Source organism: Chanos chanos, chromosome 2 (assembly GCF_902362185.1).
Source record: "Chanos chanos chromosome 2, fChaCha1.1, whole genome shotgun sequence".
Taxonomy (NCBI): domain Eukaryota; kingdom Metazoa; phylum Chordata; class Actinopteri; order Gonorynchiformes; family Chanidae; genus Chanos; species Chanos chanos.
Genome location: NC_044496.1, coordinates 44,234,179 through 44,247,237, shown reverse-complemented (window position 1 = coordinate 44,247,237; position 13,059 = coordinate 44,234,179). Strand labels below are relative to the sequence as shown.

At 40.7% G+C, this 13,059-nt stretch overlaps 1 protein-coding gene across 2 annotated transcripts in view; it reads right to left on the bottom strand.

Annotated features, from left to right (window-relative positions):
* Window positions 1-8,330: 8,330 nt before the first annotated feature.
* rab28 (RAB28, member RAS oncogene family) overlaps window positions 8,331-13,059 on the bottom strand; it is a 28,766-nt gene continuing 24,037 nt past the window's right edge. Inside the window, exons 5-7 of one of the 2 annotated variants that reach the window (XM_030766581.1) lie at window positions 10,724-10,827; window positions 10,469-10,546; window positions 8,331-8,438 (exon numbers count right to left, since the gene is read on the bottom strand). In XM_030766581.1, the coding sequence (XP_030622441.1) occupies window positions 8,346-8,438; window positions 10,469-10,546; window positions 10,724-10,827 (275 nt within the window). In that variant the 3' untranslated portion in view covers window positions 8,331-8,345. Of the gene's footprint in view, window positions 8,439-9,331; window positions 9,425-10,468; window positions 10,547-10,723; window positions 10,828-13,059 lie in introns of those variants that run through there. The other variant, XM_030766582.1, reaches the window with a different exon arrangement.

The following is a 13,059-nucleotide window of genomic DNA, read 5'->3' as shown; positions in this document are numbered from 1 at the left end:
CCCAGTGGAGACTTCCTAGAAGAATATAAAGAGAATATAAATAAATGTTAACAATCGAACTTTGATTCTAACCCTAGCAATAACCAAAGAAATATTTCTGGTTTTTCATTTAACAGTAACATATCTTTTTTTAAATGGCTCTTCTAAGTGGGAACTGGCAAAATGTTCCTATTAGGTCACCTTTTTCAGATATTTATATCCTCATGGGGACATTTGGTCCACTCAAAGCCAGAGCAACACACACACACACACACACACATACACACACACACATGCACACCTTTATCTGAATGTTTCAGGTGTGGCTTCGAGTGCTGTAATATTAGACTGAAGGCCACAAAGGGCTGTGTAAGGCATCTCACCTGCACACTCAGTAATTAACCCACCTCTCACCTCCTTTAACACACACACACACACACACACACACACATATATATTCACACACCTACTCCGGCTCTCACCTCTCTTCCCTCACACACTCTAAACACATCGGAGACTGTGAGGGGGAACTTGACCCTGGCTACACCTGGCCACTTCTCTCTCTCAGACTGAAACAGTCTTGTTCTGAAACAGTCTGTTCCACACTCTGTATCTGTGTTACTATAGGTGTCAATCTGAAGTTATGGTCTCAACTTGTCACTGTCACTTTAACAGGAACAATCTGGGAACATGACATGATATGTTACCTGTCCAATAAATCACTTGTTCTGGAGCACCTCTCAAAGATTCAAGGCTCCAAATGTGGAAAAGGACATTTTGAATAACTCAATATAGAGTTTCCTAACCCTTTCTTTTCAGAGTCTGAAAACACTGCACCTCTTGATTTTACAAATATCACTAGAGTGTGCTAATAAGATTCTCATTTTAGCTCTGCAGAGCCTCACCACCCGATGGCTACACCTGCACGTACTGTTACGATTAAGTCTCCAGAAATTGGACGCTTGATCTTATTAATGATGTGCTGACAATTTCTTTTCCTTACTGTTATGTGGTGTATTAATGCACACCTCCTGGGGAGCACCTCCTTTGATGGGTGAACTACCCATTATGGGTGCATGCCCTGATAAGATGTGTAGATGACCTCCTCGCTGGACGGATTTACCGTGACATGGTCTGGAGATAATATTCTCATTATTCATCAACTTGACCCACCATTCTATCTGTATGAGCATGTCTTTGAGTTTAGGTTACAAGTAAAAGAAAACATTGTGTCTTTAAGGAGAACTTAGTGAGAAGCAGTTCAAATTGGAGATCATTACAAGCAAAATTGTAGATGACAATTTGACAGTCTACAAATACCTGGGGAAATACATGCCCACTCACAAAACAAATGACTACAAACTTTTTAAGAAAGATTTCAGGATTTCATATATATATATATGTGTGTGTGTGTGTGTGTGTGTGTGTGTGTGTGTGTGTGTGTGTGTGTATAAACTGAGCTTTGGCTCTTAAGTGCAGCTCAAATGATCAAACGAGAACTCAAAACAATGATGAACGACAAAACAGAAAGTATTAATCTGACTGAAACCAAAACAGTGGGCACGTATAAGATGATGCCACCATGGTGAGAACTGAAAGTCACATGTCTGTGTTGGTGGAGAGGAAAAATGAACCAAAAAAGTTTAAAAAGTTTAGCTAAATTAAAGAAACTGAAATTCATTGGAGCCATAGAAATAGCAAAGCTGTTGGATGATCAGTATACTCTGTGTTGAGCAGTACAGTCACAATTTGTATGTTAAAACGTTACTGTTAATGATGTGCTGATGGTGATATTTTTTTAAGTCAGGATCTCATAGGACTCCTGTGTTTGATTTAAAAAACAGTTCTTAACATTGTGGTTACATGAGTGGAAAACCAGTCTAGAAACTTTCTTCTTCCATTATTCTTTTTTCTACTGCACCAAACCATCTCATCTTTGCTGAAAGAGGTTAACAAATCAAATTTAACATAAGTTTAAAAGTTATATTTATGAATAAATCCAAATAGTTTGACCTGTAGGGATGCTGTGATTACATAAAGTTCTTTCTTTATTATTAAAGAGAAAAAATTAGAAAACTGTGTGTGTCTATATGTGTGTGTGAGAGAGAGAGTGTGTGTGTCTGATATTGCTATAAGAACCTCATCCTCCCTCTGGGGCAAAGAGAGACTAGGATTCAGCATATGAATCCTGAGCATATGAACTGAAACACAGACACACACCCCCACACACACATACATACACATACACACACACACCGCCAATGTCCAGCCCCAACAACACTAAAGCACAGTCTGACAGCTCTCCATCATAGTGTTTTCCTAAGCAAGAGAGATAGACTGGGTAAAACTGTCAGACCTGTCCACTCTGTCTTAAATGACTTCTCCAAAAATAACGTGGTGCAAAAAAAAAGTTTCCAGACCATCAGTAGAACTGGGAATGTTTCAGATAACATGGAATGAATGGCTGTGTAAATCTGAAGTTATGTTATTTTTCTCCATTCTCTTTCCTTTTTGTCTCCATGCATATATATATATATATATATATATATATATATATAACTGGCAATAATGAGTATATTATATACAAATTATACAATATATAATATATTCCTTACATATATAAGTTTTGAGCCTCTTTTGGGACTTTTTGAAAGAATGTTTGTGAATTATATCTGTAAATGGCTGCAATCCAACAACCCTGTTAGCAGTGAATGGCACTTAGAGGCTGTGAAAGCTTTGAGTATCAGGTTTAAGGATCATAATATTTTAGGGACAATAAAGAGATGAATCACAATGGGCAAGAGCTATGAGCAGGGAAGCTTGAGTAATGACTCTGTCAGCGCTGGCTCTTTCAGACACACATATTAAAATGCTCCCTTTTTGTGTTTCTTCACTTAATTAATGAGACGTACAGTGACATTCAAGTCTGGTCAGCACCCTCCTCGCCAGAGTTCTGTTCACACATCGTCCTTGATTGGATCCAGACACGCATTGGGGTATACAGAAAAAAAAACCCCAGAAAGTTTCACAATAACAGTTTTTCTCTGAGCTAATATCTCTGCGGTCAGATTAAATGGAAGAGGTCTTTATATCACACGCACGCACACACACACACACACACACACATACACACACACACACACACACACACACACAAACACAGACAATCCTCACAGGTAAGAAGAGAATTCCTTTATCTTCTCATAAAAGACTGTTTCATTCATCACCCACACGTCTGAGGAGTAACCTAAAAGAAGTTAGACATACACACTCTCTCTCTCTCTCACACACACACACACACACACACACACACACACACACACAAACACACACACACACACACACACACACACACTCTATCTCCCACTCTCTCTCTCACTCTCCCCACCCTCCCTCTCTCACACACAAACAAACATAGACAATCTGAAGGGTGCACATCCAGAAAAAGCACACACACTCTCTCTCTCTCTCTCCCAACATCTGCCCTGCAAACACACATGAACACACAGTCATGCTCATAATGTCTAAAATAGCAGCACAGCAGGTATGCACAGAGGGAAAATGTTTAAAATAAATTCGTCATTTTGATTCATTAGAGGCAGGAAAAGGTTTTGAGGCTTTAAAGCAGTCAGTTAGGTCCAAATAGTTCAATTCAAACAAATCATAATTTTTCCAGTCATATAAGTTATTGAATATTTAGAAGTAAATTATTTAAGAATATATTTTTTTTAATCTTTATATCAAACCACATATAGGATACACAGCTGACTTAAGAATCCAATTAGTGTAGTATCTCCTGATCAGTTTCATAATAGTGGGCTACGTTTGCTGTGATGCTGACAATGCTGGATGTGCTCTGTAAAGTCATGGCTTAGAGATAGGGATTTCTATAAGGAAGAAGGGTTTCTGGGATGTGATTTTGTGTCTGCTAGTGTTGTTTCTGGCTCATGCTCTGTGCCAGCCAGTTTTATAAATACTGCCTGTCCAATTGACCACATCCTTCTTACACTCATTCACACACACACACACACACACACACACACACACAGACATGAGGAATTAGCCTATGGGCATGTCGAGAGTGAGGCCCAGTGTAAGTAACTGGTGCAGTTCATGCCAGCCACTCACTCCTTCACCACTACCTCCCTCTTTCCCCTCTATTCTGTGGCTCTGGCACCATGCAGGTGGAAAACAGAAGTATGGATAGATGGAGAGGAGGCACAGTCTGTTCTCCTTCTTTCCTTCACCTCCCTGGCCTTGTCTGCAACCTCACTCTCTCTTCCACACTTTACCAGTGTGTGGCTTTCACTGTCATCACCACTCTAATCCAGCCAGAGAGAGAGAGAGAGAGATTGAGAAGGATAGTATGTGTAGTAAGTGTAAAGATAGCATGTATGAATATGTGCCATTGATTTCAGGCTGTATTGGAGTATTGCTGAATGTCTCAGAGCTGCATACTCTGACTTCATAGGTACACACACACACACACACATACACACACTCACACACACTGTACTGACCACCCAAACACATATTAATATGAGCCAGGCATTTATTTTTACTGCTTTTAACAATGTTCCAATCTCCATTACACAGAGTTCTTATTGTCCCTGTTTCCCTGTTTAAGGGTTTGGACCAAATGATGGGACATGAAGACACAATGCCACTCTCTGTGCTATGTACTGCAGAGGTCTGCTCAGAAGGCCTTAAAATGGTTGACTGTACAAAGGTCTTCAGGATCGCATTACAGGTCATATGAGTGGTTTACTGACACTCTCACAAGCCCACGGCTCCGGTTTACAGTCACTCTTACTTGTCTGAGAGCCGCGGACTGACGTAACTCCAAAAACAGTCGTAAAAAAAGACACGGAAAGACACAGACAGAACATTTATCAGTCAGCACAATGATCACTTGTGCTCCTCCTTGCGCTCGCCATTTATGTCATTTTAAGTGATCTTTTCATTTTAAAGTTTTTATCTTGCGCCTTATAAAACGTAACTGAACCACGTCGTTCGGTAACCCAGGGGCTTTAACAGCAATAAAGTGGTCTACAATATATTCTGGTATTTTCTTGTACACCTCAGAGATGGACTAATTATATTACATTACAACCCTTTTTGTAATCCAATTTCCTTTCCGTTACATTTTAAAGTCCTACAAAAATAGGTTACAAAAGAACTGAATTACGAAATAGCAACCAGTCTGACAGTGCACAGCAGTCAAAGCGTCACTCACTCATATGCACGAGGAAACAGATCTACAAATTAATTGTGACTCAAATCCCCGTAGAACTGCGCTCGTCTGTCAAACCGTCAGCCCTTTTCCTCGCATTATTTTCCGTTATATATTATTCTTTCCTCGTGTCTTTTTCGAGGACTAGGACAAGGAGCATTGTGGGTGTTTAAGCTGGAAACTTGCGACGGTTGTTTTCTTTGCAAAAACACCTGTCCAAACAGCAGCAGAGCCAAGCACCATTCCCGCTTGTCAGGACTGGTGACAGCTTCTGACAGACACAGAGGCGGGAAGAGTGAGACGCCTCTACTTACCGCCACTCAAGCGAAACAACATGCACGTGCGCGAGTAAGACCTAGCGTGTTTTTCTTCTTCTTTTTTTTTAAGGATTGTGCGCTAAAACGAAACTTGGTGAAAATTTTTCTATTCTTCAAAATAACAAATTCAAATTGTCCACAATAAGCTTCGCATGCAGTGATCTGTTCACACTTCCCAACTTCAAAAGCTTAAAACTGAAACAATACCTGGCTTCAGCGAGGGAGGTAGTGAGCTGCACACACGGCCAAAAATTATTTCAGTGATTAATTAATATGGCTTACACCCTTAAGTCATGGCAAACCTATCAGCTGTTGGAATTTCTGTTTATTGAAGATTAGGGGCACAATGGCCTTGACCCTCATTAAGCACCTGAGTTTTAGCCCACTCTGTGTCTGCAGAAGCAAGCGGGTTGAAATTACAGCTCTTACGCTTAAATTTCACACACAAGCATGTGTAATACCTGAGCTTGACTCCACACCCTGAGCTCTCTTGATCCCTGGGGTCCATTCTGTCTTGGTTCATATTGTCACCCGTTGGTGAAAAATGGATGTTTCAATGCACCCTTCAGAACTGACACTGCTGCTATTGTCCCTTTATGAACTTCACAGGATACCCTGTTATGCCTCTGATCCTAGGTCAGCCCTCTCATCCTCTAATACAGCCCTCACAGTTGATCAAATTTTTACCTTATTCATGATTTATTACTTTTTATACTTTGCAGTATACAGTATATATTTTCAAACATAATAACATGTGCTATTTAATTTGTTAAACGCTTAGCTGAAGTCTGATTTGTGAGGGACTGCTTTAGTCTCCACTCTTACTGTATAGAGTAGTGAGAACTTCTACAGTGTAAGGCTGATGAACATATATGTATGTCATTACATCCAGTTGCAAACATTCAGAGTAACCCTTTTTAATAAGACAAAAATATTCATTATTTTTATACACCCAGCCTTATTTATAACATTTAAGAAAATATACTTTACATATTCAACACACTGATGTGTTATAACATTTTAATGATGGACACAGAAACAGTTTTGCTAAACATACATTTTATACATTATTCTACTTTCGTTTGACATGTACATTTTATCTTAGCGTAGTGTTTGTACAAATTTTCAGAAGATGGTACATGCAACTTCAATAATGGAATGATATTGATAGTACATTGAAATGAAAGGGAAAAACAACATCAAAAATAGGATTTCCAAGAGACAGTTAAAATATAATTTACAAGTTCATATGTTACACGTAAGGCGAACACTGTGGATAACAAAGCTGACTCCAACCACATGTTGCTCTCGCCTGCAACATTTCAAAACCTCTGGGGTAATTACAATGCACCACACTGGTCCAAAAGACATGATTTTCCCTACAGCTGAAAAGAAAAGCACTAACTTAGGGCTCAAATAGTCCTTCTAAAAGTTAAAGTCAGTTATGAAATAGTTTTGCACTTGACCATTAGTATATGTTAGTAAGAGTAACTTCAGAGAAAGAAAAAACATTTAGCCAATAAAAAAAAAGTCCAGGTTCAATATTCAGTGTCCAACATAAAAATCCATCTACCTAATTATGGTCTAGAGATGCTCATTTATTTCCTAACAGATAGTTTGAGGTATATTTGGACAGAGCAGTAGCTAAGAGCAGGTTTGTTTGACAGAGACGGCGAGGCTGTATATAGCTTAGTCTCAAGATTGAGCTGTTTTAAACTCCCAACTGTAGAGACTCACACGACTACATCTCTCCCATGAGCTCTCCCTCTGTACTCCACTCTTGTCTAAGCTCTCTCCATCCTAACTACACCACTCTGAGTTTGCTCCATCTATACGACACCTCTCTCTAGGTTCTCTTCACCTGTGTTACACCTCTGCTGGCTTTGGTCTCTCAAAAGTAAAACACTGTATTTCAATCCAACATATTTCTGAACTACAGAAATCAGTTTAACTGATTAAACCTTAATCGTTTTATCGTTCTACTCTCCGTTGATAAATTTTATATCTGCAGACAAGGGTCTAACTGGCGTGTCACAGTATGAAATTAAAGCAACAACTGGAATATGTAAACTAATATCACAGTTTTGTAAAGAGGCAGAAAGTACTCAGCTTACAGGCTCTTCCACCATTTCCTTTCCTTTCCATCTCGTTCTGAACTGTTTCTTTTTCGCATACGCTCTTTAACTCTCTCTCTCTCTCTCTCTCTCTCTCTTCTCCAACTCAACAGCATTAGCTCTTCCGCCCACCCCCATAACAAGTCTCTCATCAGTATTAAGAGCTGTGTGTACTGACAGGTCACTGAGAGACATATAAACTGATAGTTGTAATGCCATAATAACAGCGCTAGTGTAACAGCATGATAACAGGAATGATTAGGAAAGCAGAACTGTTTTACAAATCAACACTTTAAAAAAAAAAAAAAATACAATGAAATGTTTTGACACACTCTTTCATACATAAATTAAGTAGGATCAAGATGCTTTTCTCTGTGTTGTGACTAGGAGCTGTAAGTACCCTCTGATTTATTTTTATTTTTTTTTATAAAATTCTCTCTTTTCTAACGGTTACAAAATTATATAACTTGGGGGCACCTTATAACAGACCATTCACACTCAATACTTTCTAAAAAACATAGAGGATTACACATTCTGGAGTGAGCGACTATGTAAACTTAAGCTTGAGTAAGCTTTAATGTAAGCTTTAACTCAGCTGACAAATGGAAATCTGAATCTGTTCGTAGGGGATCCCATTGAATTGTGCTGTCATAGAGATGTTCTGATGAATAAGAGGTGAGAAATAAGAGTGGGGATGAGGGGTCACTGCACCGCACACATGGAGCTGCGTGGGGGATTAACTGTCCTTGCCACAGACTCCTGGCTGTAGTTCACAATGTCAGCCTTCACCACTCGCTATACACAGAGAGAGAGAGAGACAGACCGAGAGAGAGAGAGAGAGACAGAGACAGAGAGAAGAAAAAAAAAAAAGCATTAGGTACTTCTTGCCCATCTATCGTATGCGTGCTGCTGTAATTTACACAGAAAGCTCCTCCTGCTCCATCAGCGTCCAGCTGTGTATGTAATTGCTCATCAGATAAAGAGATTCACTTCCTTTAGCCCTCCTCCTCCACACACATGCTCTGAATCATCATGCAAACACACTCAATCACCCCTTCACTATCAGAAACACGGCAGTCACACCTAACCCTACAGGAGGAACATGGGTGCTGAGTTATGTTGCATGCTACAGCTTGCATGTTTAGGAGCGAGTGAAGCTGCTCATGTGGTAGAACATTTAGGATAAAGGTTTGAGGGATTATACTGTATATGTTCATTATCAGTGAAGAATCTGAAGAACAGAGAGAGAACGCACAACAGAAATGTGTGACAACAAGCCTAAAGACAATAATGTATGAAGATATATAATATAGTGTATTAGAGTATTCAGACACCAAAACAATTTTTTCCCCCACGAGGGAGAAACGAAATTCTTACAAAAGACGGATCTGTTTGAAACTTCATTTAAGTTATATTTATGCAAATGTAAAAGAGGTATGAGACATGAGAGCAGATATTTAGCCACTGTTACATACATACACACATCGTGACGGTAAAAGCTACAGTAAACACTACAAATTAAATCTATGAATAATCATCAGTTAGGGATTCAGATTAACTACAGTGGATAGTACTAGTGTATCTAGGAAACGTGACTGTTTAATGGGGGTTTAATAAAGGGGTTTTTTTTGTTGTTTTTTTACTGTATGTCCTCTATAAACCGAACACTACACATACACATACTTCAGCTACTGCAGTGAGCAGACTTTGCTCTGATTGGTGTCCTGTCTAATAGGACCTTCATCCTGAGGATAGTCCACCAGCTCAGCACGCACAATCCTCTGAACATCAGCATGGGAAAAAAAGTAGGAATAGAGAGAAAGAAAGAAAGAAAGAAAGAAAGAAAGAAAGAAAGAAAGAAAGACAGACAGAAAAAGAGGTTGGTTTTCAGGTGAAGAAAGGGATGAGAAAGAAAGAAAAATATGAGAAAGTAAGCAAAGGTTTTAAACAAAAGAAAAATGTAACAGACTGATGCTGTGAAGTCATGGTTGAAGGGACTGATACAGATATTCTGGTTTTAGTGAGAGGATCTCTGAAGCAGGGTGGAGTATTCAAAGTTTGTGTGTGTGTGTGTGTGTGTGTGTGTGTGTGTGTGTGTGTATATTCCTGACGTGATGAAGCATGCCATTTGACCTCTGAGTGGTCCATCAGATAATACACACAGAGACCACAAGGCTCCTAACCCTGCCCATCAGCCCTGAGGTCATGACCCCTTGTAAACCTCTCCAAACCTGACAATCATTAACGAGACCTTACAACTAAACACAAACGCACACTCACGCATGTATGCACCCACACGCACGCACATGCAAACAAAATATACACACACAAACTCGGGGCTTTTTAAGGGGAACTCCACAGATGCCTGAGTAAGAAGATCACAGTCTATATATTCTGTCAGACAGGAGACAAACACACTGCTGATGAGGAATATTTGTTTGGCTTGGATTAAGACACTTGCTTTTATTTGGGGTTATCACTGCACAAGATGGAGAGAAGCCCACACTGTGTGTGTGTGTGTGTGTGTGTGTGTGTGTAGCTGGACTCTGTCTTTTTTGTGGGGGTCTCCCTTCAAGATTATCTCAGTGCTCTGACCAGTCAACCGAGTTGGGGTGTGTGTGTGTGTGTGAGAGTGTGAGAGAGTGTGTGAGAGAGAGAGACTGAGACAGATAAGACCAATAAGCAGTAACTCAGAACAGCTTTATCTCTCGTCATTAAGATACCCAGTAACGACACACATACATACACAGTCCCTCCCCCATGGTAATGTTAATGTAGTCAGTGTCATTGTTTATGTTAGAGTTATGCAGACTGGACCTGCTCACCTGTGACTGCTCTATCTCTGCCTTGTTCAACTTTATACCCACAATCTCTGCCGCCAATCTCTGAAAGCTGAGGTATACCTAAAAAAAAAAAAAAAAAAATAGAAAGAGGAAGAGAAAGAAAAACTGTCTAAAAATCAGTGAAGTAAATTATAAGTAACCTGTTGTTTTTACATTTCGTTCAGACTTTCAATAAGATTGATGTGTATGAAAGACAGAGAGTGAGTTGGGGGGGGGGGGGGGGGGGGGGGCACTGACTGAATCTCCTGTTTTAGCTGAAACAAACTGGCTGATCAGTCCATTCTCCTGACAGAAACGTTGATGTTTATCCAGCTTCACAGTCCTCATATGCTCCAGATCAACTGTAGAGAGAACACACACACAAACAGTTAGCTGCAGTATTATGCTGAACTGCCAGGTCCCATAAGGTTTTAACATACAGCGAGATCCAATCAGAGAGAGGACCAGAGAGACGAACTGAATCAAGATGTTGGGAGTTGTTGTGAAACATGCTCTGTTCGGCAGAAAGACCCACACTACCTCCCCAAGGTTTCTTATTATACATGACATAAAATAAGGTTACCACTAGAATGCCTTTCCTGACATGCTATAGTTGTTCAGTGACACACACCTGCGAGTTTTAGAGAATACTGTCTAGGTTTGCTTTGGTTTTCTTCTCCGTTGAGGAAGCAATCTTTCCCCTGAAGGCAGCAGGTAGGATTACCACGCAGGGTGGTGCATTCGCCTATATGATCCTATACAGTCCCTATACACACATGCACGCCCTCCACTCTCACCTGTCTCTGACCCCTGCCCAGGTCACCTGCCAAAATGAGGGTGAGGACAGTGATGTCATAGAGAGGGTTGTGGAACCCAACATGGGAGTCAGAAGGATTTTCAGTGTAGCCTGTTTACTTCCTTAACACTCTTACCATGTCGACTCCTTCAGTGAGAACACACGTGTCTGATACACAACCTTTACTTCACCTCTGTGAAGCCTCCGGCAGCGCTTTGAGAACTTTCACTCGCGACTACTGGCTGTCCACAAACAAAACAAAACAAAATATGTAGAACAGACAGTGCAGTGCAGGTTTTGGTTGGCAGCCTTCTAAGCTGCTCTTTGCTCTGCTGTACTGTTTGTTTCTATGGTGACCAAAATGTAAATATGTGATGATTTATCAGTAAAATAACAAAATGGGTAAACATAACAAATTGCTCACATTTTGCTTTGAACGAGACAAGTTTGCGATGCTCCATACACCAAGGCAGTGGTACTGAAACAGCACTTTACATTTTACTCCACCGAAACTGATCTGACGATAACTGAATATTCAGCTGATCAGTTCATTCACACGGGACAATAAGTATTCCTGTCTTGTTGTGCCTACCCAAAAATGCACCCAAAAGCCTCCATTGAAAGTGACAAGAATCCAAGCTTTTCGATCATATCCCGTCTCTTTGGTGTTGTCCCACCTGAAACAGGCTTTCACAGAGCACAAGGAACTTAAATCTGGGACCTGTCAGAGGAGGCCTGATTTAATGTGTATGTGACAATAGAAAGAGTCTTCTTTTCTTTACATTCTAAATGCTGTGCACTGATACGCAGTCATACGCACACACACACACACACACACACACACACACACACAGACACACACACACAGACACACACACACAGACACACACACACAGAGCACTGATGTCACACAAGGGTCACCAGAGGAGGGTCGCGTGAGGGTCGCAGACCTGAAAGCAAAGCTTGGCTCTTTCTTCTGAGGCTTTATGTGTGTATGTGTGTGTGTGTGGGACCACACCCATATCTACTGTAGGGTGTCTGAGTGTGTGTGCACAGTATTGCATTTCTGCACAGCCCCTTGAGTCTGTCATTGTGTGAGATCTCATTCTTACTGTATCATTCTTACACTTTTTACCCTGTTCTCATGCCCTAAAGTTTGTGTGTGTGTGTGTGTGTGTGTGTGCAAAACACTTCAGCAAAATGCATGTCAGGGCCAGTTACACACAACACTTGTTTATATCTAGATGTTTGTCATAGTACAAGTCTTACAAAGGCTAAAGTCCACCAACAGACACAAAATCAGGATGCGACTCCAGGAGAATCCCCCCTCACTCACTCTCTCTCACTCTCTCTCTCACTCTCTCTCTCTCACACACTCTCTCTCACACACTCTCTCTCACACACTCTCTCTCACACACTCTCTCTCACACACTCTCTCTCTCTCTCTCTCTCTCTCTCACACACACTCTCTCTCTCTCTCTCTCACACACACTCTCTCTCTCTCTCTCTCACACTCTCTCTCTCTCTCTAAACAGGGCCATATTGAGGTGGTGCTGCTGTGGTTATTAATGGGAGAAATGAAGAGCTGAGGTCCCCTGGCTGCTGCGGGAATAAACAGAACTAATCCTTTGGATCCTGTGCACTTGGGCCCAGTTATCAATCAACCATCATTACATGTGTGAGGAGAGGAGAAAAGAGGAGAGTGGAGGACAGGAGAAGAAAGAGGTCAAATGAACTAACCAAAACTGAGAACAGTAAATCACTGACCACCGCACACAGATTTTTACATGAAAACATT